The sequence below is a fragment of the Phycomyces blakesleeanus genome (genome assembly GCF_001638985.1).
Source record: "Phycomyces blakesleeanus NRRL 1555(-) unplaced genomic scaffold PHYBLscaffold_3, whole genome shotgun sequence".
NCBI lineage: Eukaryota > Fungi > Mucoromycota > Mucoromycetes > Mucorales > Phycomycetaceae > Phycomyces > Phycomyces blakesleeanus.
In genome coordinates, this window is record NW_017265136.1 from 2,548,460 (window position 1) to 2,573,717 (window position 25,258).

Sequence of the window (25,258 nt, forward strand, 5' to 3'; positions counted from 1 at the left end):
GAATTGAACTGAATTGAACTGAATTGAAACAAAATTAAATTGAATCCTTCTTGTGGTTGTTACTTGTAATTGTGGTAATAATAATAATAATAATAATAATAATAATAAAAAGAAAAAATTAAAGGTGGAGGTGGAGGGGGAGGGGAGGAAGGGGAGGGGTATCCTATCATCATTAGACCTCTTTACTTTTCCTTTTCCTTTTCCCTTTTTTTTTTTGGTTTTTGATCCGCCCCCACCTCGCACTATCAACTTTTTATTTTAATTCCTTTCTTTTAGAAGCCAAGGCGGTGAATGGTCTTGGTATCTTTTTCGGTTTCAATTGTGTCAATCTTCTTCCACCAATCGAACAAAAATGTGTTACAGATGAGCTTGAACCAGGGGGTCATTGGCACATCTAAGAACAACAAAAATTATGTTACTTATCTATTTTATTTATTTATTTATTTATTAATTAACTTACTAGGATCAGCAAACATGGCACGCAACTCGTCTGGAGTGACATACTTGATATCTCTGATTTCATTTGGGCTAGGCTTGACTGTGACATCTGCCTTTACGAAAAAGATGTAATCAACTACCATTGGGGGTTTTTTTAATACTCATTTAGTAACCAAGTTTACTTCAAATATCTTCTATATAAAAATTTAATGCTTACTCTCATGCTCTCCCCAAAGTCCATCACTAGGAGCAAGATAATGAATGCGTGTCAGGTACTTGAAAGAATCAAGAGGAACCTGATGAGCAGGAATTCCGAGTTCATGATCCAACTTGCGTTGAGCTGCAGTACGGGCACCTATTGATTTATATATATATACATTTGATACATTTATTATTTTATTTTACTTATTTTTTTTTAAAAAAAAAAAAACTAAACTAAACTAAAAATTGTTCTTACCAAGTTGATCCTTCTCGACCAACTCTGAGGGTGTGTTCAATGGATGAGAGCAACAAGTATTGGTCCACATATCAGGAAAGGTGATCTTCTCACTAGCACGCTGCTGGAGCAACAGTCTGTTTTGAGAGTCAAATAAGAAAACACTAAAAGCACGGTGCAAGAGTCCGTTGTTGATATTATCCATCAAATGGCCTATTTTATAAATTTCATTAGATGACTTGTTCTTTCTTTCTTTCTAGTCATTGGTAATTATAAAAGAAAATAAAGAATACTTGCAAGTCTTTTTGGAATCAGCGCCAATGGGTTTATCATCCTTATCAATAATGATGCACATCTCTTCCATCAGACGGGCCTGCTCTTCATCGTAATTCTTAAGGTCGGGAGCCATTGTAAGTTGTTAAGAGTGGAGAATAAGAATAAAGAAACAATAAAATATATAAAAAAAAATAAGGGTAAAAGAATTAAATAAGAACCCAAAGAGGGCAAAAAATAGAGTACAACACGTGACTGGGAAGGACTTGGCAAAAAAAAAAAAAAAAAAAAAAAAACTCAAAATAAAAACTATTGGTTGGTCAGTGGGTTGGTAAGGATTTGCTATAGAGAGAGAAATGCGTTTAGAACTTTTACTGATAAATTTCTTTATATTTTATGCTTATATTATTAGTGTACCAGGGGGTTAAAACCATCAGTCAATTAAATTTACCTATAATAATTCTGCTGTATGCAGTAAGAAAATCAAGGCTCCAAAACAAAAATCAATTGTTGCCTAAACCCTATTTGTTTTGTTTTGGTTTTGATTTATTTATTTATTCATTTATTTTAGATGTACAATATATAGACGGTAAAGAAAGATGTAATAGATTATAACAATAAATAAGTATATAAATAAATTATAATACTTTTATATATAAAATATATCCTATCGAACACTGTATTGTAATGTACACCCTTTTAAGTAAATAAAATAATTTCTCCGATTCTGCAAAAGAAAAAAAAGAAAAAAATAAGCAGGCAGGCAGGCAGGCAGGCAGGCAGGCAGGCAGGCAAGCAAAGACAGAAATATATCTACAAGATACGTTAGCAGACAAATTCTGTCACGCTTGACAATAACAAACAAATACCAATAATTCAATGGCTACACCCAAAAAGGCTGTTGTGTTTTACAGCAACTCACAAGCCAATTCAACACCCTCTACACAAGCACTCGATGACCTTTGTACCAGAGGATGCTCTGGTCAACTTATAATGGAAGATCTAGGTGGAAAAGGTACAAGCAAAAAGAAATACATATATAACATGTACATAAATAAATAAAAAGAAAAACACTAATCCAAGTAGCTTAGAAAGAACTCATTACGTGGACATTATTCAACTCTTGGGAATCAATTCAATCGATACTGATCAGGTACTTCTTATTACTGTTATATAAATATAAATATACTATCTATTGGTTTGTCTCACCGCATTTGATTTATTATTAGATGAAGACGCGATTAGTACAAAGGTTGAATATATGTGTGTTTTTATTCAAGTGAGAATTCAATCTAATCATTCCATAAAATGGTTTAGATTCGGAAAGATGCAGTTTGGAATACTCTCTTGTTCTTTAGAAATTGTCGAGTTGGCCAAATCATTAGGATTTGCTGTTTCTTTGGCTCTAAAGTCTGTTCCCACATCAGCAGAGATCATTGATATCCTGGCATCAGTTGGACCCAAGGTCGATCTATTGCTGGTAGACATCAGCACACAAAACAACTCCTGGCCTTTAATCAACGATGTAGTCAAGGATCTTATGGCTGATACACCAACTTATCTCAAAGTGATTGTTGCACCGAGAGATGAATCGGCAAGTGAGCCGGTTTTGGCAGACAAGAATTGGTGGGATAGTTTGGTGCCTGAACAGAGTCATGTAAAGAAGGAAGGAAGATGTGTTTCAATTGAACCAAGGTTTGTTTTTTGTTATTATTATTTTAAAAAGCTTGGGTAATAATTGCTTTGTCTTTTCTTTTCTTTTCTTTAAAAAAAAAGGCATGGGTTTGTATGTTCTTATCTGCATGATAAATCTACACGTCGAGACAATGCTACAAAGTTTACTACAAAGGATATCATTGAAAATGGGTGCAATGGAAAGATCTTGGCCTGGCACTTTTTGGGAGAAATAGGCCACAAATTAGGATTTGTACCAAAATATGGTGCCTGAATTTCTTATCCTAAATTGTCTGTTTTATTATTATCATTATCATCAATTATTAATTTAAAATATATATATATATATATATGGGGTATACGTCAGAGCAAAGAGTGAAAAGGAAAGATAGAGATGAATATAGAAACCTAAAGAACGTTTTTCTTTTTCTTGAATATTTTCAGTGTATTGAATATGCTTTTCTTACTTCTTCCTACTTCTTCTTCGCTTTGTCATGAGTCTCACAAAAGGCAATTTAGAAAAACTTGCTTTTGAAAATATGGAAGCTTTTAAGAGATACAATACTGGATTGTACATCAAACAACAAAAAGAAATTCAGGATCAATCTTCAAGGATCAAAGGGCGATCTGGCAAATCCTTGTCGTAAGCTTCTTTTTCAATTAGCGTATTTTAGTTATATCCTTCTTCTTGCTTACTTTGTCAATCGAATCATCTTCAGGGCCATGTCCCTGCCTGATATCCCACTCAACAGGCGTAAGTAAGAAAATCAAAGATCATGCTATATCTTGAATTTAAATGCACGCCAAATGCATCCTTTTTTTATTTTATTTTTATTGGCTTTGTAGACCACAATACCCGTTTCAAGCACACAAGAAAATTAGGGGAACATGATGAATTTAGCATGGTTGATAAGCATAAAGGGAAAGAAACACCCCTAAAAGACACCACCACTACTGCTACTACTACTGCCACTGGCACACAAAATCAGAACCAAATACATCCAACTGTCACTCAAATCAATCCAAAAGTCAAACGTACATTCAAACCGACGAATACAAAGAACAGCATTTCACATGAATCAGCTCTACGTCTGTTACAAGTAAGATCAAGTAATCATAAGAATCATACTAGCAATGGGATTCATATAAAATTCCAATAAATCTAGCCGCCATTAACCCTTTGACTCTTTTCAATCAAAACGTCCGAACACCAAAACTATAGGCATTCTCTTCGTCAAATATAAAGACTACTCGTATTACGGTAAGATGTGGTTCTAGAATATATTAAAGTGTGCTTATAATACTATGGTACATTCTGCTAATGATTTTATGGTTTATTTTATATTAGCAAAAACCAAAAGAGAATACACAACTTGGGCTGTTCAACAAAGGAAAATCTTCGGCAAAAGGAGTATTAAGAAAAAGTAACCAAATTATTATGTGTCTTTTTAATATATATGACTTTACAAAATATATGAAAGTCATGAAAGAACAATAAGAAGGCACTAACCCAAATTCATTCACTTAATCAATCTAGAGTCAGACCTTGTGTTTAGTGAGCATGAGTTTCTCCACCCTAGATATCATGTTCGGTACACGAGCAATCAAAGTGTAATTTCAGAAGAAGCCTCAGATCAGGATAGATCTTCCTTTATGACCCAGTCTCATCAACAACAACAACAACAACAACAACAACAACAAGAGACTGTCTCGCGCTTCTTTCGCACCAGATCAGACAAATCAGATCAATCGTCTGTTGAAAGTGACACGTTCAAGATACGACAACCACAAAACCAAGGACATCAACAAGACCATCACCTACATCAGTTATACCAACAAAAGCAGATTCAAGATGATGAAGAAGAAGATGAAGAAGAGGAAAATCAAAAGGATATTTCGACCAAGATTGTGCCAGAATTGCAGGACCGATATATTGGTGCTTTGTATCAATCTCCAGACACCTCTTTTGGCAAGAAACAAGATCGATGGACAAACGAGAAACCTGATCAGTCATCAGAGACCAATACTTGGTGTGAAAAAGTAATGTTCTACATAATACAAAAAAAGAAAGGTTACTCTATATTGATCTGTATATCTTTTGAAACCTTGTGTATTTTGCTTAATGTATATACACAAATATGTATACCAATCATCATTAAAGACCACTTTGTCAGAAGACTCCCACACTTTTGATGGTTCTACAGAAGCTATTGAACGCCTATTAAATGAGTGTCAGGCCGTACCTTTACCTGATTTCTGCAATACACCCGAGTTGCACCAATCTTTTAGACCGACCAAGTGGCCAGAGTGTGGGGCAGACCAAGATCAATCTCTGTACTACTCGGACAGGCCTTGGGAAATTAGGTCTGGAGTACATACCATACCTGAGAATAACGATTGTAGGAGCACAATATTCTCACAGTGTGACATTCAAGAAATCCTTTCGGACTGTACAGGCATGACTGACCTAACCAATCTTTGGGGCTGTGAGGATTCTGGATCAGTGTGCTCAACGACCACAACGACCACAAAGAACAGCAAGATTGATTCATCTGCACTAGGATCTACCAATACCACCGATACAAGTCATCACCTTGAAGCAGTCAATTATTTCTGGAAAAGAAGAAGTATGCATTGATCTTGCTTGCCTTTCTTTCTAAAGAAGCAGCCGAATATTTCTTGTATGCTGGATACATACAAGTAGTATATCAAATACTTGAAATATAATAGATAACGCAAAATAATAGGATTCTTTTTATTATTTAATCCTGAAATGAATGACAGATAAAATAAGTAAATAAATATTAATATCAATAGTAATAGTAAAGAAAAGGGAATATAGTATAGAAATGAGGGTACCAAAATAATATCAAATAAGAAAATCACTATGTACGCACTCAAGTAATAAAGAATAAAGGGGGAAAATATAGGTTAAAAAAAAGCCTATCATTACATTATATATTATTATTGGTTTTTTTTTGTTGGTGTTAGATTGTAAGAGAAATCAAGCGAAATTTTATCGCAAAGAATAGAGAAGAATAAGGAGTAAGAATAGGATAGTATGGAATAAATAAATAAGTAAATAATGAGATGGAAGTATGGGATTAATAGCACATAAGACATGTTTGATGTTTAAACTCTTTTCTTTTTCTATCTTTCTTTGGGATACTTCTTTTGTGGGGAGTTTTTTTTTGCAATGCAAAGATGTGTATTATACGCAAAAAGAATGAGAGAGATAGATAAAGAAAGAGGGGGAAGAAACTAAGCAAAATTCCAGGCTCTAAGCAGCAGGTGCAGCACCAGATGGCTCAGAAGCAGCGGCAGCTTCAGTTGGAGTAGGCTCAACAGGGGCGGTTGTCTCTACAGCCTTGGCAGGTTCCTCAGTCTGGGATGGAGCAGGAGTAGCCTCTGCTTTCGTAGGCTCGGGATCGGCACTGGTAGGCTCAGCAGCGGCACTGGTAGGTTCAGCAGAAGCGGCACTAGTAGGCTCAGCAGCGGCACTTGTAGGATCGGCAGATGCAGCACTGGTAGGTTCAGAAGTAGACGAGGCAACAGGCACACTTGCGCTGGACGCGACAGGCACAGCAGAAGAAGAAACATTAGCAGAAGCAGTAGTGTTGGTACCCATGCTACCAAGAACAGCATTAAGTCCAACGGCCTCCATTTCGGCAATGTGAATCTCGTTGTAAACATGCTCCTGGGGGTATAACATCTGACCAATGAAACCAGTGGGCCCACCGACAATACAGGTGACAATTTGCGACAGCTCGACGTACTTCTCTGGGTTAAGCATCATATTAACCAACTCGATAAATTCACCCTCGATTGTGATAGGCCATCTTGTGGAAGTAGCCTGGCCACCAGCTGGAATAGTAAAGGGCGTAGGAAGGGTGTAGTCAATGTGGCCAACCTTGAACGGACCATTAGGATTATAGAGGTATGTGATATTGCTGTAGACCTGGAGGATGGTAATATCGGTAGCAAGAGGATTCTTCATTGTAACATCAGTATAAAGTACATTGGCAATGATATCTGCGATGTTAGATCTGACGATACTAGAGACAACCATATCGGCTTGAATAGCGGGCATTACAGTATCCAAACTAACGGTGCTAAGAGCGCCCTTGAGAGGTGCAATAGTGGTCGAGTTTTCGGTACCAGCGACGGTTAAGGGAACGGGGGTGTTGGTCAGATAGCTGGTCAAAACACTGCTAAGAGCGGGCAAGTTTGTACTGTGCATGTGCATAATAGAATCAAAGACGTTGTCTCCGGGAGCAATCACGACATTCTTCAAGTAGACAGTACCGATGTTGGCGCCGTTGGCCTTTACAATTGTGTCAAAGTTGATGTCACCAATAGTAATAGTAATAGCAGAAGGGTTGGTAAAGGAGACCTTGACAGAAACCTCGATGTACTCGCGGGTACCACCACTGACAGTCAAGCTAAGAATTGAAGCCTTGCCACCAAAGTTGCTGAAACCTAAAAAAAAAATGTAAATAATTTAATTGTTAGTAAATAATAAGACTTAAAAAAGAAATAAAAAAAATCTTACCAGCAAGAGATGTAGGAACATCAAGTTCAATGTTGTTCAAGTTAAAGTCACCAATCTTGGTTACAGCGACCGAGTTAACAAGACCTTCGAGACCAAACTCAACACCTGGACCGGCAGTAAGAAGCTTGACAAAGGCATCAAAGAGAGGACGAGAAGGATCATAGACTGAGAAAGGAACATCGCTGAAAGAGGTCGAGACAACACCAGTAGCACTAGTGGTAGCCTTGTTGTCGGGGATGTTGAGGGCAGCGACACCGTTGCCACCATAGGTAGCAGAGATGTTCATGTTCAGGGACGAGACACCAAGAGGGAAACCGAAAGGATTGTCGAGCTGAGCTTCAACCAAGGTAGAACTGGCAGGAGGAGCATAAGGATTCTTGGTGGTAAAGTCGAGCTGCATGTTCTTCATTGTGACGGCAGTGATCAACTTGGGCTTGGCTGAGGGACCGGGCAAGATGACGTTCTCGATGTTCAAAGCCTTGAATGCAGTAGTCAACCAGCCGACCTCGCCATTAGGACCAGATACAGAGGTACCCTTGACAGACACAATGGAGTCCTTGGCAGAGATGTAGTTTGTGAACACTTCGTTAACAGCCTTGAGACCCGAAGGACTATCGTGTTGATCCTGAAGGTAACCCTTAAGAACCATGGCGGCCTTAGCCTGGGATGGGAAGACAGCACCACCATCAGAAGAAAGAGGACCAAGCTTGGTAGAGCCATAGTAAGAGTCAAACGAGACAGAGCTAAAGTCAAAGCCAACGGTACTGGGGTTGGTGATCGAAGACTGGATGACGAGAGCAATACCATTGTCGACATTAGAAGGCATGGTAAAGTTGGAAATAGTGACACAGTCCTTGAAGCCCTTGGCACCGGTAAGAGTCACAAACTTCTCCATCTTGATGTCGGTGAACTTGAAGCCGAGAGCCTCGACATTGACATTGTTGGTGTAGATATCCCAGACAAAGCTGTCAGCATTGATCATGTAAGTAGCAAAGTTGGCCATGTTTTCAGTGTTTGTGATAGTGAATTCACCAGCGACGTCAAATACAGCTCCGACCATAGGCTTGGCGAGAATGGCAGCCATGGTTACCTTACCGATCTCAGTCCCCTGCCAGGCAACGGTCAAAGGATCGGGGAAGGAGATAGCGGCCTGCATGGGACCAGTACCGGTGATAGAGCCCTTCATTTGGACCTTGAAGCCAGTATCGGTGGGAGCAGACATGACAATCGAGTCAAAGCCAAGAGCAGCACCATCGACAATCTGCTGGACAATAGGCTGGCCAACGATGGGAATCAGAATGGCAATGGTGTCATCAACAGTAGTGATAACATTGGGCTGAGAGAAGGCAAGGGCAGTGGTGTACTGGCCCATGTTGACGACAGAGTCAAGCTGGATATCGACAATAAGGTTCTTCATGGCTTCCATGACAAACGAAGACAAGTTGAAGTTCTCGAACAAGCTGGCGTCGGCGGAGACTTGCTCCTGACCTTCGATGTGGAAACCACCAAGAGTGAGCAGAGCATCAAGAGGACGGGTATCCAAGTTTCCGACAACGGCAAGCTGGCGCATCAAGAGAGCAATGACAGCAGGCTCGAGGTTCATGGTCATGTCAAGTTCGGGGGAAATACCAGTCGACTTTCCGGTGACAATGAATGGATTGTTGCTGATATCTTGGTCAATGTTACCGACGGGCATACCCTGGTAGGAGACAGAAGACACGATCTTGGTGATGCTCAAACCGGTAGTGAAGGGATTGGCAAGAGCGACCTTGACGTTGACGACACCGTTTGAAGGAGAAGCTGGCAAGACAATCAAGGCAGTGCTCTGAATCAAGGTAGCGTTGAGACCGGGCAAAGTAGTGTCGAGGTTAATTTTGGCGAGACCATCGGCCAAGGAGGCAATAGCAGTAGAGCCTTCATAACCACCAATGCTGACCGCATTGTCCTTACCCATTACAAAGGTGCTGAGCAAGTTCTTGCCGACATCGCTGCTCATGGGATCGAACGAGGCAGTAGCTACAATAGTGTTGGCACCACGCTGCAAGACAAGGTTGTTCAACTGGACGAGACCAATCTTGGTAGAGTCGGCAAGCATGTTGAAGCTAACATCGCCGGTGGAGATGCTAAAGTCAGATGGGTTCTGCATGGTGACACTGATAGCAAGCTCAAGACCCTCGGAGGTACCACCAGAAACATCGAGACTGTTGATAACTGTAGCAGAGCTGTTCAAGAACTGGAGACCGTGGAGAGTGGTTGGGACATTGAATGCAATACCAGACAAGACAAGGGGACCAATTGGGGTGTTGGCCTTGGTAGTAGCATTACCGGCGACATTGAAGGTGTAGTCATTCAAGGAAGTCAGAGAGTAGGTGTACTGGTTGAAGGCAGTCTCCTTTCCGGCAATGGCAGTCAAGGTGTTGTTGATCATGGCGAACTGAAGCTTTCCAGAGACCTGGTCACTGATGGAAGGAGACATGGGAACCTGAATGTTACCAAAGTCACCGGTGTCGTTGGTGCCAAGATTGATGCTCTGGGCAACTTCGGTGATGTTCAAAGTGAAGCCAAAAGGAATAGAGAAGTCGGCAACGACCTGGCTAGCAGAAAGGATAGGAGCGTAAGGTGCATCCTTGTTGAAGACGAGATCGAGATAACCCATGTTGATGCCATGTATAACCTTCATTGCTTCGCTGGAACCGAGAGCGACGTTCAAGGAGACGGTCTTGAAACCTTCAGAAAGCCATCCGACGGGGTCAACACCATTAGGAGCGCAAGAGATACCAACGGCACTTGTCTGAGAGATACGACCAGCCATATAAGCCGAGAAAAGTTCGGAGACCTTGTCGAGACTAGCGGTATCGTTCTGGGGGGTCAAGACACCCTTGAGCATAATGTTATTGTCACCCTTGGCGAGAACAATGTTCTCGGCAGAGACCTGACCAATAGTAACGCCAGAGTAAGCAATGGACATCTTGATGGTACCAAGCTGGACACCAATTGGAGAAGGAGAGACCAAGACAGTACCGAGTTCAACATTGATACCGCCAGTAGGGGAATCGCTGGGCAAGTTGAAAGTCTTGATGGATACTTCAGGGAAGCCATTCATACCTATATAGCAAATAAAAGAGTTAGTCAAAACATTAATCTAACCGGCTATTTCTTAAAACACTGCTACAAATTATGGTAAGGAAACTTGCCCTCCAGAACAATGTCTTTGTTCAAGTCAATGGTAGCAGTTCTATGATTAGTAAAATAATAATTAGTAATTGATAATAATTATATATAGTTATATTTAGGCAAGCAAAAGTAGCAACTATTTACCTTGTGAGAGCAGTAATCTTAAGCTTTCCTTTGAGAGTCCAGGTAAACTTTTCTCTGGCAAGCATCTCACGGGTAAAGGCAGCAAAGTATGCGGTGTCTGCGATGACGAAAGGAGTGACGGCCTCAAGGACACCTTTACCGCCGGCAATCTTTGAATCGGGTAAAGTGATGCTACCAATCATGGTTTCGTTGTAGTATACTTCAATTGGGTTTTGGAACTTGATGTCAGCATGGAATGGACCGGTGTTGGACATGTCGGTGACCATGGACATGTAGAAGGTCGAGTTGGTATCGATTTCTCCGTCACGCTTTGTGATGGTACCGGTAGTCTGAGGATTGGAGAATGAAATGTTTGCTTCACGGACGGAAAGGTTAGCTTTGTTCATGATGGATTGTGCGATCTTTGGGAAAGCTACAAAGAGGATCAAGAGTAGGACAACAATGAAGATTACAAGACCAACGGAAAGGCAGATGATCCAGAACTTCTTCTTTTTGTAGAATTTTCTTTTAGTGGGCAGTGGGGGCTTTTCTGCGTACTCCTCGACATAGCCTTCTTCGATACCGCGGTCATTTATAGCATGTTGATAATGCTGTTCATTAGGGTCGTCGACTGCTAGTGGACGCCCATTATTAATGCTTCCAGGCATTAATGATTATGGGGTGTGTATTAAAAGAGCGGAGATGTGTTGAATAGATATTTTGTTTTTAGGTAAAGACTGACGGAAATAGGGATGTTGGGAACAGCAATTAGACCGAGCTGATAGACGTAAGCCAACAAACACTGATAATTGTGGAAGAGGATGGAGCGTTAAAGAAGTGAGATGTTGAAGGTTTATATAGTATTGTTTTTTTTTTCTCTCTCTCTTTTGGCTATGGCTCACATAAATCCAAATCGGATATTTCGTTCAACATTGTTCAATGGGTAGATTAGTTGCTCAATGTAATGTATAGCGTACAAAGTAGTTTTTTATTCAAACAGCCGGTCATCATGTGAAATACCCACACCGGGTTTCTATACTTCTTTAACTTGACAAAGGAGATGGTTTTAAAGTCTTGTTCTCATATTGGATATGTCAAGATGTCTTTACTTAACTCCCACTTTGTGGATTTTGTTTGTTTGTTGGAAAAAACAATTAGTTAGGTTTGTTAGCGTGAATATGAATTCTATATATTAGAGACTTTGCTAAATGAAGCATAGAGGGTGAGAATAAGGTACCAAAGACAATATGATCCTTTGGTTGTATGTTACACTGAAGTTAGATTTTGTACACTGTGTACACTTTTGTGCACTTTGTACGCTCCAAATACATTTATTATATAGAGAATTGCTGTTATTTTCATTATTATTTTTTATTATTATTTATTGCAATAGCACAGTATCGAATTTCTATATATAAAATTATAGGCAATCTAGCTTGTGATCAAGTGTCAATGCGCAACCTTCACTGCTGAAAATCCTGATTCAATCATAGGGTCCTCGGGTCAAGGATCGCCACAAGAATATTATTTCCAAGGTTTAGGATTTCAGGTAACTAATTATATCTGTACTAACAAACAAATAACCCAAAAGAAAAAAAAATTGCTATCATAAGCAAGAGCTTAAAGAAGTAGGAATCTGGGTAATTGATGATTTTATTTGATTTTTTTTTTGACAAAAATTAAAATAGATCCGTCAAAACCACTGTGAATGGCAGCGAAATGACTCTTTTTTTTTAGTCACCAGAGATTATCGATCGCAGTATCGCCGCTATAAAGACAAAGAAAATGTCAGTCGGTTTGACTAAGCAAAGTCAATGTGAGATTTCCTTCCAATTATTACTACTGCTACTATTGTTATTAATATGTCTGTAGATTTATATATATTTTTTGCGAAATGTTTGCCAATTTATTTTATCTACCTATCTTTTTTTTTATATCTGTCTAATCATTCAAATAAAGAATTTTCTGTGGAGCTGTTTGTTGATAGCAATCTATAACATATGTTTTCTTACTTTCATCTAAAAGCACAGGGATTAAATTTCACTTCTTTAATCAAATGAATATAAAATATGGTGCTGTTATTTAGTAGAATACATATATACTTTACAGTACCAAATAAATGAATGAGTAAATAAGCAACGAGTTCATTCAGAGTACGCTCTGTGCCTATTCAGAGAAATGAAAATATCTCAACCAACTATTACAAGAAACAAGAGGAGATTAGATACACTTATGCAAAGAGTGAAAAGCACACTTGTCGTGCAATGTGTACCATTTCTTAAGAACACAAAGAAAAGAATAGAGAATAAAAAAAAAACAACCTAAGACGAATAGGAAAAAGGAATGTATAGTAATCTTCTTGTCAATCTTCATTTCTACTGTATCATTTTGGCTTTATTAGTTCAACCTGTTCCATCTATAGAATTTTTGGAGCTTTAAGTGGTAGAGCTAAAGCTTCTATTACTCTTGTGCGTCTTAGGTTGTAGTTTTTTTTTTTAACTAAAAACAGTATAGTTTTAAACAGAGACCCTTTGGGATTTCCTTTTATGATTTCAAAGGAAAAAGCGAATCAATCAGCTCATGTACGCCCAATGGTATGCTTGTAATTTTTCTTTTAATATATATATATATATCGTTTCTTAAATAGACTGTGTGTGTGTTTTGTACATCATATTATCCTGCTCTCAGTAATGAATGAGTCTTCATAGTGTATATTTATTAAGATAGTCAGGCGCGACGCGTTTTGTAGTACACAAAATTAAACGTAAAAAGAATGTAGTGATACTGGTTTTGGAAATGATTGCCATGAAAAATAGTCGAATTTAATCTACATCTCCTTTTACATTTTCCTTTTTGTTTTGTGTACCCATCCACAGAAACTCGCCACAAGAAAATAAAATTTCAAACATACCCCATTACCCCGCAATCGACCAAACCTGTTGGTAGAGTAATAGAGACAGCCCACCTTTCTTTCTCTGTTATTTTCTCTTGAGGTCAATGGGCCAGTATGATGGCCACGGTGAATTTTATGAATACAAAAAGGTTCTTTGTGAAGAAGTGATTCAGATAACTTGTCTATATTCACTTATGAATATGAATTACACGTGCATATATTAACAAGTTAATGTTGAGCTTTTGTCCCTGGGAAAAATGTGTGTTAGAGGCAGGGCAATCAGGAGCTAGAAAGATATATATATAAAAAGCTGAAATGCACTCATAAATTGCTGCGTAGAATCTATTGGCTAGATTGAGAGAATATCATTTGTCCAGAATGAGGCACAAAATTATTTAATCGAGCACAACGTGTGTTACATTGAAGGCAGATAATTATCAGTGATTATTGGTGTGGATGAGTAAAAAAAGAAAAAAAGAAAGCTTTCTGAAGAGTTGTATTTCTTCATGTATTTTACACAAGGATCATTAAGTATTAAGTGGAGGCCCATATGATAACCGTCCATACCTTCTCGGAAGACTATGGTTTTCATCCCGCATTGTCTACAAACACAATAGCATATTCTGGTCTACTTTGCCTAACAAAAATTTATTCATGACATTCTTTTACCCACCAAAAAAAAAGGCTCACACAAAGCACCCAACATTTGACAAATTGATCATAAGCTGACCGAGAGTATAGACATCCCCTCGTCTCACGGTAACTACTGACTACTCACTTACTACCTTTACCTCTACCTCTACTCTTATTTTTAATATGTCTTCAGTAGCAGAAAAAGCGAGCCAGCCGTACTTTGACAAAGAAAGGATTCTCATATCACAGCCGATTCCAAAATCTAGTCAGCAAACACTTTGAACATAAAATTCATAAAGACAAAATAATAATAGCAAGAATTCACAGACACAAAAGTTTATTTCAATTAATTTATATAAAAAGGAAAGCATTTTGTCTACAAATGTCTGATCTAAACACAACACTTAGTGTATCACAAAAGCATTAGTTTTCCGGGTGCTTTTCTACTGTCTGTTTTGTATCTGAAGTATAATAGACACTCTTCACTTCTGGCAACTCTATGCCTTTAATGGTATACTATAGTATACCATTGATCTCTTCTTTCTGGCACTATAGTGCTTTGTTTTTTTTTCTTTGCAAACACCGTTCTTTACTTGGTGCTTTGAAAATTTGAAGATCATAACGGGAATCTATATTTCTAATAAATAAATACAGTAACGTAACAACATTCGTTATTTTCCCTAGGAAACCATTTATCGCCGAACACAATTGCAGTAAAAAGCAAGTATTCAACATATTATTATTAATATATCTTTTATCTATATATCTATATATCTATATATCTATTTATACATATATAGATAGATAGATAGATAGATAGATAGATAGATAGATAGATAGATAGATAGATATACAGGAAAGAAGGATATTATTTCTTCAATATTCTGGTCAATTTATTGCTACCAAAAGAATATATTATACGGCAGTCAGTACGGTTGACTTTGTTAATTATGCATAGTTTTCTTGCCTATCTTTATAAACAAAGAGACCTGTCATTGTGCTAAAAGCAAAAGAAAAAGACAAAGGGTCAAAATTTATAGTTCAATGGAGGATGCCCTGACCCAAATTACTTTTCACCTATATCATTTCAAACTTAATAAATTCACCTAGTCACTTTCTCTGAAAAAAAAAACACTCACTCATGATAATGATCATAATTAACTTCAAAAGCATCTTGAATAAAAATACTTTCTTGCGTGTATGTACCTTGCTGTGAACATGTTACTACAACATGGATCGTAGTATAGCCAATCAAAGACAACTTCCGGGCCCAAAATATCATACTAATTTTAATCTTACAAAAACAAGCGTGACGTATTGGTTTCTTTAATAGAAGAAGATAAAAGTAGGAACGGGACATCCTAAATAAAATAAATTAAAATTATGCACCTTGGACTGAAGACTTGGCGCTTGGTTTATTCAGCTCTTTGATTTTCTTTGCGCTTCTACAATGATAGGATTCACAAATTGGTGTTTCTTTTTTATAGATAAACTGCCAAACCATTAGCAGCTCAGCTTAGAAAAACATTAGTTCAAGGAAACCGTTAAACCGTATTTGGAAAATCCTTGCTAGCATTTAGGGCTTTGGCCTGTGTTTGAGAAACCCTTGGCAAAAATAATGACTTATAGAAAACGTGTAATGGCAGGGTTAGAAACTTGAGATGAAAAGTAAGATTGAGCATCTCAATCTAAAGAAACAATGAAGCTAAATTGCATTTGAAATTTTTTAGATTGACAACAAAAGTGAGGAATCGCACAAGAAAAAAAAGGCAGAAAAGAGAAATACTTTAAGCTTGTATACGTATCAATTATAATTCGCTAGTTGGCTAACTATATCTTTTCTTTCATATAGTCTTAATAAAATGATATCATGCATATCCCAAACGAACCGAAAGGGCCACAAGTAAAGACTCTGACAATAAACGATCAGACAAGGAATGTTTGAAAGAAATTATAAGCCAATTGAGAAAAGTTTGTATCTTATGGTTGAAGATTAGACGTGACAATATATCCTTGAATTACATTTCTGCTTAGATTACTTCTCTGAGAAAGCTTCGTTTGGGTGTGCAAATAGCAGAAAGGTACCAACGAAAGGATGTCGAAGAGAAGATTATTTTCAGAACTTATCTGTTTTTGTAGGCTAACTTGTAATCTCAATGAACTTTTACTTCGTGTATTTTATTTGACCTACAAGTCTACATATGCATGCAGAAAAAAATGGGCCTTTTCCGAAGAAAGACTGAAGCTTTATCTTTGAGACATTCTTTGGGAAATCACATAATATAATGCTACACTGGTAAGTGATACATTATACATCGATTAAAGCAGAAATCATATATATATATATATTTCACCCAAACTCAATTTGTTGACATCTATCTAAGGGCGATATTATGAGTCAAGCTTGCAAGAATATTGGTCTTAGGTTTAAGCTTGACCTTAGATTAGTAGTGTTTAAAAGCGATTCGGAAATAATAAAATGCGGAACAGACGAAGTAGCAAAAAAAAAGTATCGTATACAAATACTACAAATGCAAGCTAAAGTCAACAGTCGTCACTAAATGTCATAAAAGTGGATATATCGGTTTTTTTGGAAGATTGTCCGATGAAAACGTCCTTAGGATTATGTTTTCCATCATCCCAATAGTTGTATTCGATGCTCACGTCTCAATAATACAATTAAAAAGTAAAGGAGTATATATAGTGGAGGAGGTATGTTCTTTTAGATCTCCAAAGAGTTTCCATGAAATAAAGGATAGAAAGCTAGAATGACTAGATAATGGTCTTGTAATAATTGAAGTAAGTTCAGGTACAGCAGGAGTCTTTAATATTCTTTTTAAAAAAAAAATACTCTCTGCGGTATTTCCAGGAGATAGTGGAGGAACTGTAAAGGATGCTTTATGAAGCCGAAAATGACAATGAAGGTGAAATGGCAAGAGTGGCATCTGAGGGAAAGTAGAAAGCAAATAATATAAAGACAGAAATTTATAATATCATTATTGATATGCTAAACTTGAACCAATAAATATATTTTATTTGACAGTAATTGTTCTTCAAAAACTGGTCAAATCAATCATACTGGGTGTAAGCAATCTTGCTGCTCATATGAATCAAATTCTTGTTTTTATCTCTCTCTCTCTCTCTCTCTCTCTCTGTAGAATATATAAGAAAGTGTTGCTTTTATATATTCGATTTAGATTCCCATTCAAATTAGCTTATACCATTAACCAGAGGTACAAATTTTGGAGCACTCTTGGCGGGTATTTATTAAGAGACTTGATTGTCATGGGTCAATTTTTTTTGTTTAAATGTAATTATATATTTGGCAGATTGATACCCCCTTCACTATTTCCATTATTCGTTATGTAGCTTATTTTTAGAGTAAAATATACTGGAATGATCTGTTTATTTCTGATAGTTTTCTTTTTTTTATAGCCAAGTTTATTCGTGCGTGTGTGAATATATATATAATTATTAAGCATATACCAAGCGTATATAATAAGAAATGTTATTGGAGTGCTTATTTAATATATGACTTTTGCTTTATCTAAAATAAGTATAATACCGTAGCAACTTTAATGACATTATCATTATTACTGTTGTGAATGAAGAAGAAGAAACGCCTAAAATACCAACTCCAAGTATAACTGCAACTGTGGCTATACTTACAATAAAAATGATGATGTCTATTGTAGAATGCAGACATTTATGCCAAGGTATAAACTGAATTCGATCCACTACAATTGATATTCTAGTAAAACTTTTTTTTGGTTGTAGGTCAAAAGTATAAATAGATGTCCATTTAAGCGAGAGAAGGGGAGAAGAAGAAGAAATTGGCTGTCTTTTATTGGAAGTCTTCTTTGGAGAAAATTAACCGATTTAGAGATATAATAAGGAGGAATATATAGTTCTTGATTAATAAAAACTTGTGTTTGATTTATTAAATAAGTGTATGCTTCTCTTTTTTAAGAAATGTGTGTAACTTGTACTGTGTGAGTGTAAGACAGTGTATTTTCCAAATACTTGCGTGAATAATACACAAGCCTAATCAACATGACCATTGAACTTGTATTTTATTGCCATTATAATAGTCCAGTGACTTTTCCACAATACACACGGTCTAGGGCATCAAGCATGGTATATATATAATTATTATGGCTGAATTCTATTTGGAATCCATGATGCTGAGCGTATGTAAAGCTCAACTTTTCTTAGGCTAATTCTGACAAGGATAAGAGTGGCTATCAATTAAACTATAGGCTCTGACATATTAAAAATTCCAATGGACTCTTTAGAAGTAAAAGCCAAGAAACCAAGGTCTGGTTATGATACGTTGTGGCGATTAATAGTTACAGCATGGTCTTTTCAAAGGTTTATTTTCAATTATTTGTGTATTTTTAATGGCTTGTAAAAGGTTGGACAGGGACCTTAGGATCTAGAAACTAAGAAAGAAAAAAGAAACTTTTTATGTAGGCAGAGTTTTGGATTCAAAGGCTTTTATATTCTATATTCTACCATTATTTTATCTTTAGTGATTTTCTACAATGTTTCTAGCGTATAAGCCCGAGAGAACTTGCCAGGATATTTTAACATTTATATATATATTTGCGAGCGCAATAAAATTCAATACATTTTAGTTGAGATGGTCTAGCACATTATAGGGTAAATTATTTTGTAGCTTACATATATAATACAAGCATAATAATTATGATAAAATATTTAACAGTAACAAAAAAGACAACAATCTATATACCTAACTAATTTTGCTTTACTGGGAGATATTCTTTAGCTTTATTATTTATTTAATAGTGTAAGTTTATCACTACAAGATTTCTTGGAGTCTGTACATTTATATGAATTATATTTGTGTAAATGGCCATGTTCTGAAGTATCGTTTTTTCTCCGAACCGAACCGTTGGTTAATCATAGTTCGCTATTCATTATTCAATTTCCAGTATGCTTTTCGACTTTTGACCAATAAGCTACCAAAGTTTTCGATGGACAATGTTTGCCTTGTTAACACTCTATGTAATCTTGACGTATAGTGTACAGTAATCACTAGTATTCTGTGCGTAGTACAAACAAGTAAGCAACAATATATATATATATATGTGTGTGTGTGTGTGTGTATTTGAGAAAGTAAAGAGAGAGAAAAATAATACAGCCTTTGATTTGTAGAGTACATGTGTAGACAAACTCGGTGAATGAAACTGATAGCTAAGAAGGGAACTCAAGTTGTTTGCCGATTCACCGGATGTCAGACTTTCTAGAATCTTTTCTTTTCTTTTATCCAATGAATCGTAAATACAGACCTTTCCTTGTTTAGCTCTGGGTACACTTATTTTACACCTTAAAATTATGCATGTATGTATACATGAATCACAAGTACAACTACAATGTTTCCACATAGTTTTCTCTTATTTTAATTATGGAAATTTTTGCTTTTGATCTGTATTGGATCCATTATTCTCTTACAAAACACAAGAGTTTAGTTACCAATATCTCCTTTTGTGTTTACCATGCTCAAAAATATGGGCAATTATTGGCGGTTTTTCTTCTTATTTTTCTTTTTAAGATTTATACATATATATATAATTAAACTGATTTACGTTGATATTGAACTTTGATCTGTTTGTTCAATTAAGTACTGTCCATGGGAAATGGATTAGGTTCCCAGACGTTGATAGACCATTGTACACTGATTTTTGCTTTTTTTATAGCAACCTTACACGATATATATACATATCCAAAAAGGTGTGTACGACATTGCTGATTAAAAGGTGTAATTTTCTCGTAGTGTATGTAAAATGTGTTCATTAATATATATATAGGTGTGTTTTCACAGCTATATAAAAAAAATCACATGTAAGTACCAATCTGGCTTTATGTTTTGTAAAAGTCTCCAGAGCTTCTCTACCTTTATTTGATTCATTTATAAAGGTTGACACCGTTTTGATAGCTTCGAGAGTTAATGTTCAATTTGTTTGATCTACAAGTTGAAATAATTGTGTGTTTGGTAGTGGGAGTCCCTGATTTACAAAGTACGCTGATATGATACACTTGTCTCTATAAAAAGCTTATGTATACATATTCTATAAATAATTGAGTGTATATAACACATGCCTGTAGTAAAATAGTTGAAAATTGTGGAAACATAGGAAGCAACATTAGTATGTATATCTTCTACTTGTAGACACTGTGTACTGAGAGGCTTAGTTTTGTCAAGTTTGATATATTGCTATTAGTCTAAACAGTGTGTTTATGACATCAATGTAATGGGGTCTATAAGCCTATATGGAGCTGTCCTATATAGGTAAATAAAATTCTAGTGTATTCTATTTTCTTAATTATTTATATATATATATACTGAGCATCAATGAGGCTTGGTGAAGACCTAGAGCTGCTTTACCTTTTAATACTTACTAAGTTTAATAGTCTGCTGCTCAATAGCTGTCATGCTCATTGTTTTCTCTTTATCCTTTTTGGTTTTTGGCTTGACTGGTTAAAGGCTCCATATTCTAAAGTACCAAAATCTTGCCAGGAACAAGCTAAAGCTAAATCTCTCAACAAGATACTTTATGTAGTAATATAACTTATCCTTGGAGTTTTTCTTTCAGATAAAAAAAGATAATAGTAAAATCTCTGGTAAATATCATCTTTTATTCTGTGAATGTTCATTAAATATATATACATATACAAGATACAAGATATAATTATGTATAATAAAATGTATATAATGCCTCGTGACTGTTTCTTGTTGATTTAACTACCTGTTTACGTCAGATTGAATAAAACTGCTAGTCAAACGTGTAATACATTTTCATGCATTTATTTATTTGCTTGCTTGAGCGAAGAATAACCTGACAGCACTTACTGATTAAATATACTATGTATAATAATAAAGTACTGCTTTACAAATAAGATACAGTCTCTGCTCATATAATTCAATATTTAGTATTACCTTTGTCCTGTTGATATTATGTAGTAATTTGGGCATAACGCATAAAGCATACTAGTATCTAGTCAAATGTATGTGTATATGGGATGTATATGTATTAATTTAGAGATATATGAAATCCTAGTAACAATAATCTCAACTAGCAAATCAACTCTAATTTAGCGTTTAGATTTCAATTGTAGACGATACTTTATTTTATTTTGGAACCTTTTATTTTGCTTGATGTAAGTTAATCTCAATAGTAGGTACTTTTTAAAGCAACAATTATGTTGGAATAGTGAATACTAGATCCCCGATAGTATTATCAATAAAGCAATTTTGCTGTTTTATCTTTCAATGGGCTGTTTGATGGCCCTTTGTTCGAACAATTTAATACCAAGTGAGTTCTCTTATTGTATCCAGGCCATTGGTGCATACTCCGCTGGAATTGGATAGCTCAACTCCTCTTCCTGTATCACCCACACGTTCAGAAATAAAAATCCAGGCCTATCATTATCAAAATCCGAGATACTACTACTATTGACGCCTTCGATCATCATATAGACTCATATTTTGCTTTGTATAAATCAACTTCTTGAACATATATCTATAATCTGATACAGAACTGGCTAATTAGCAGCTCTATATAAAAACAAAGAGGTAAAATGTTGAATAAAACATGAATAACAATGTCGTATAACGTAATACATACGACAGAAAATCCAACACAAAGTTCCATACCAAAAAAAAAGGATTTTAATAGAATTAAAAGGAGTTACAAAGTACTTCACGTTTGCTAGTTTTGAGCAAATCCAATATGAGTCTTTAAAATGATTATTTTTAAGTAAATGCACGGAAAGAAGACAGGGGAGGGGGTATTGACGGAATTATCCCATTGTGGCCAAGACACGAGTTCGGAAGCAACCCCTACCGATAAAAATAAAGTCTAATAAAGTGTCCAAAGTACGCGTTGTATAATATAACGATCGTATACCCTAAACTCAAATCGTATCAAGAAGCAGTTTGTGTACATCTTTACAAAATGGTACGCGACACACAGTTGATATATCTCCTAATTAAATAGTGTATATTTTGTAAGTCTATTGGGGTTTAATTATGGCTGTAAAATTACTAGTATTGAAGGTTCTAGATAACTAACTAATTTGCTTCTTATAATCTGGTCTTATAACATATCTATATAAAGAAGAACTATACACTGTTCAATTTGGATTGGGATCTCCATAGTGCTTTTATATATAGAAATATCTTCAAGACAAAAGAAATGCTTACTCTCAATATTTTTCCATGGCAGTCTGTGTTATGTTACATCCATATCGTCGATATTCGGGTCAACAGAAAAATGTTAATAATAAACAGTAATAAATAAGAAAGTCACCAGTATAGTCTTTTTCCTAAAATGCTTTCGGATACATGTCTTGCCTTTTCAAGCTTTGATCTGGTAGAGACTTCTTTTTTGTTTGTTTTTCTTATGCTGACAATGTAGCATACATTGGATTTTATGTCCTTGAATTCAAAAGAATTACTTAATGCAACCTTGATATTGTCGAACAAAGCAGATGAATAAAAACACAATTGGACGGATCAAATTCTTCAACAACACATCTTCTTTTCTGTCTTTTGTATGTGTGTTTGAAAAATACAAAGAGACTAGAATGTGTAACGTGTTTGTACTTCTCATCAAAGTACAATATTCTCAGCCTCGTTGTATTTTTGGCAAGTCTATTACATACTACACCTCTAATAGCCAAATAGGAAATCTTTATAACATATAATACAGGATTTGATGCAGTAAAGAATGATAAATAGAGTTCCTTTTCTTTTTTTTCCTTTTATTTTGACTCTTTGTCTCTTTTCTTTTTCAAAAAAATGCGAAGCTCTGAGAGGAAGAATCCACTGTTTGCCACAAAAGAGACGATCATTACATTATCCCTTGTGGTAGCCGAATGTATTATCATATGTATTCTAGAGGGAATGGTAGTCAGCTGGCATCTCAAGATGGTTTCCAATTGTCAAATGGATATGAACGGTCAAGGTAGACATATTAACTACATATATACTTAAATTACCAACTAACAAAAAAAATCATACAGGTGTCAGTGAATCAGATCTAATCTATCACAGTCTTTTTATTATCGGTCAGGCATTCCAGGTTATTCTATGCATAGACGCACTCTACCAAAAGAATACAGGTAAATAGCTATACAATTCTTGTGTGTATGTGTATATTTACGATTTTGTGGATTATTTTTGTATAGCCCAGTTGATATCTCTCATCTTGTTTGGACTATTAGTTGTTGGTAAGCAATAGAACTTACTGGCATATTTATATTAAATATTAAATATTCTTACTAATTTTATTATTGTTACTCTTTAATAATAGTGTAAGTTATATACAAATACATACATACATATATATGTATATATGTATACGATCTACATATGTAAATATGTGCATTCACCACACGCTTATTCTGACACGGCTTGGTCCTTTTTTAGTTATGGTGGCATTCAACTTCAGCAGCATCTTATTTTGGAGCAAATTGGCTGGTAAATGTTTCTTGATACCCCTATCTGAAACCAAGTACTTATAAGTATAATTTTTTGTTCCAGTGGATCAAGTGAAGCCTGGTCTCCAATCGGTTCCGAATGGGAAAAGTCTGAAAACGGGCAAGAGGCTGCTATTGGATATTTTGAAAAGAAAATGCGACCTATAGAATACAGCATCATTGGACTTATTCCTGCCTTTTTCTTTGCCCTCGCCTTCTTTGCATGGAAAATCCGTAAGCAGTTTGCCTGGGACAACTATCGCAATTTTTCGGCTGATATGAGGTAAAGAGCTTTGATTTGATTTGAATAAATAAATAGATAAATTTATTAACGCTGCGCTTTTTATTTTACATTTTATTTGATTAGAGTGCGTAGCGCTTTGATTACTACCAGCATCCTTGTTACACTCTTGAAGCTCGATTTCTATTTTGTGTTTTCCTTTGGCGCTCAGCTTATTCCCTCCCAGAAACTCCAGTATGAAGAAACAATCACAGAGACAATCTTGGTGTTTGTGCTTGGTGCAGCCATCCTTTGTCTTGCGCTAGTCGCCGTATACCGGGAAAACAAGTACCTGATGGGAGCGTTCTTGGTTTGCGGACTTCTTTCAGAGGTATACTTTATCTATAGCTTGGTAAAGATTGCCAAACCTCGTGGGGATGGTAATGATCCGTATCAGTTCACACGGCACTTCTTGGTGTTCACGACTACTATTGCGGCAGTCCTCTGTTTAGTCACAATAAGTGTGGCCGTCAAGTGTGCTATGAACTGGCATAAAGACATCTTGATTTTTGATTCCCAAGAAAAAAAATCTCGGAAGAATGTTGATGGAAACACGACACACGACTTGCCTATCGATCAAGGCTCTGAAGAATTTGAACTCGACACATCTTTCCAACCCCACTCCAAAAACGCATTACTCAACAATGATAACAGACGGGTCTCAAAGACTGATGTATGGACAATTGAGTGAAAAAAGGGGGACGTTAACAGACATAAAAGCATAAAACATATGGCCATCAGAAGATGTTGGCTTTACCATTATATTATTATTTTATTTTATTTTATTCTCTATTTCAATATTTCCATATTTATATATTTATTTTATTTTGGGTTTCTTGAGGAACCACTTAATCTGTAAAGCTGCATCACCTATATCTCTACTTTATAAACCAACCCTTATCTACATCTTATCTGTGTATTTAGACGAGACAAGATCACTAATAATATCAAGTGAAAAGGAATCTAATAAAGCATATTACGCATAATTTTAAAAAAGTAATATAAGCTTATCAAAGTATGCGATTTAAATAACATATATATAGTTTATCACAGATCGCTTTTTTTTTAAAAAAAAAAAAAAGATCAGAAAATCTAATATGCAAGCAAACGTGCTAAAGAGTGATAAAAGAAGAGTCAACCAAATCCCTTTGGGCTTATTGGGACAAGTCGAGGTGGCCAATCATTGACTCAGACTGATTGTAGAAGCAGAACTTGTCATCATTACAGCCAATCAAACGATTTGAAAACCAGGTGATTATCTAGTGCAAATGATCGCAG

At 36.0% G+C, this 25,258-nt stretch overlaps 10 protein-coding genes across 10 annotated transcripts; 4 read left to right on the forward strand and 6 right to left on the reverse strand.

The window, feature by feature from the left end:
- Nucleotides 1-1,290, reverse strand: ippI/dmappS (isopentenyl-diphosphate delta-isomerase). Its single transcript, XM_018439949.1, has 5 exons — nt 1,172-1,290; nt 896-1,087; nt 656-793; nt 461-574; nt 1-394 (listed from the first exon to the last, which is right to left on the reverse strand). The coding sequence occupies exons 1-5, from the start codon at nt 1,281-1,283 to the stop codon at nt 273-275; spliced, it is 678 nt and encodes a 225-aa protein (XP_018296941.1). The 5' UTR covers nt 1,284-1,290; the 3' UTR covers nt 1-272.
- A 736-nt stretch (nt 1,291-2,026) lies between these two features.
- PHYBLDRAFT_140961 (hypothetical protein) lies at nt 2,027-3,095 on the forward strand (the record flags this gene model as incomplete). The annotated part of the gene is made up of 3 exons (XM_018430493.1): nt 2,027-2,162; nt 2,506-2,842; nt 2,924-3,095. 3 exons carry the CDS (start codon nt 2,027-2,029, stop codon nt 3,093-3,095), a joined length of 645 nt encoding a protein of 214 aa, XP_018296942.1.
- Nucleotides 3,096-3,315: 220 nt separating this feature from the next.
- PHYBLDRAFT_164001 (hypothetical protein) lies at nt 3,316-5,863 on the forward strand (the record flags this gene model as incomplete). The annotated part of the gene is made up of 9 exons (XM_018434916.1): nt 3,316-3,464; nt 3,496-3,575; nt 3,668-3,921; nt 4,044-4,082; nt 4,170-4,245; nt 4,359-4,861; nt 4,983-5,448; nt 5,639-5,643; nt 5,813-5,863. The coding sequence occupies 9 exons, from the start codon at nt 3,316-3,318 to the stop codon at nt 5,861-5,863; spliced, it is 1,623 nt and encodes a 540-aa protein (XP_018296943.1).
- A 1,682-nt stretch (nt 5,864-7,545) lies between these two features.
- On the reverse strand, nt 7,546-7,800 carry PHYBLDRAFT_103752 (hypothetical protein; the record flags this gene model as incomplete). Its single annotated transcript, XM_018427790.1, has 1 exon — nt 7,546-7,800. A coding segment is annotated over one exon (255 nt), but the record flags the coding sequence as incomplete, so codon positions are not given.
- Nucleotides 7,801-9,981: 2,181 nt separating this feature from the next.
- PHYBLDRAFT_103466 (hypothetical protein) lies at nt 9,982-10,371 on the reverse strand (the record flags this gene model as incomplete). Its single annotated transcript, XM_018427768.1, has 1 exon — nt 9,982-10,371. A coding segment is annotated over one exon (390 nt), but the record flags the coding sequence as incomplete, so codon positions are not given.
- A 170-nt stretch (nt 10,372-10,541) lies between these two features.
- Nucleotides 10,542-11,338, reverse strand: PHYBLDRAFT_140964 (hypothetical protein; the record flags this gene model as incomplete). Its single annotated transcript, XM_018430494.1, has 2 exons — nt 10,542-10,608; nt 10,692-11,338. The coding sequence occupies 2 exons, from the start codon at nt 11,336-11,338 to the stop codon at nt 10,542-10,544; spliced, it is 714 nt and encodes a 237-aa protein (XP_018296946.1).
- Nucleotides 11,339-13,248: 1,910 nt separating this feature from the next.
- On the reverse strand, nt 13,249-15,416 carry PHYBLDRAFT_164004 (hypothetical protein; the record flags this gene model as incomplete). Its single annotated transcript, XM_018434917.1, has 5 exons — nt 13,249-13,281; nt 13,582-13,745; nt 14,342-14,458; nt 14,790-14,833; nt 15,403-15,416. 5 exons carry the CDS (start codon nt 15,414-15,416, stop codon nt 13,249-13,251), a joined length of 372 nt encoding a protein of 123 aa, XP_018296947.1.
- Nucleotides 15,417-16,587: 1,171 nt separating this feature from the next.
- Nucleotides 16,588-17,141, reverse strand: PHYBLDRAFT_179739 (hypothetical protein; the record flags this gene model as incomplete). The annotated part of the gene is made up of 2 exons (XM_018438200.1): nt 16,588-16,862; nt 17,048-17,141. 2 exons carry the CDS (start codon nt 17,139-17,141, stop codon nt 16,741-16,743), a joined length of 216 nt encoding a protein of 71 aa, XP_018296948.1. The 3' UTR covers nt 16,588-16,740.
- A 1,209-nt stretch (nt 17,142-18,350) lies between these two features.
- On the forward strand, nt 18,351-19,606 carry PHYBLDRAFT_62328 (hypothetical protein; the record flags this gene model as incomplete). Its single annotated transcript, XM_018440955.1, has 4 exons — nt 18,351-18,390; nt 18,456-18,567; nt 19,025-19,235; nt 19,583-19,606. 4 exons carry the CDS (start codon nt 18,351-18,353, stop codon nt 19,604-19,606), a joined length of 387 nt encoding a protein of 128 aa, XP_018296949.1.
- A 3,420-nt stretch (nt 19,607-23,026) lies between these two features.
- Nucleotides 23,027-24,882, forward strand: PHYBLDRAFT_157676 (hypothetical protein). The gene is made up of 6 exons (XM_018433662.1): nt 23,027-23,186; nt 23,245-23,343; nt 23,410-23,451; nt 23,650-23,701; nt 23,765-23,983; nt 24,068-24,882. The coding sequence occupies exons 1-6, from the start codon at nt 23,168-23,170 to the stop codon at nt 24,669-24,671; spliced, it is 1,035 nt and encodes a 344-aa protein (XP_018296950.1). The 5' UTR covers nt 23,027-23,167; the 3' UTR covers nt 24,672-24,882.
- Nucleotides 24,883-25,258: the final 376 nt, after the last annotated feature.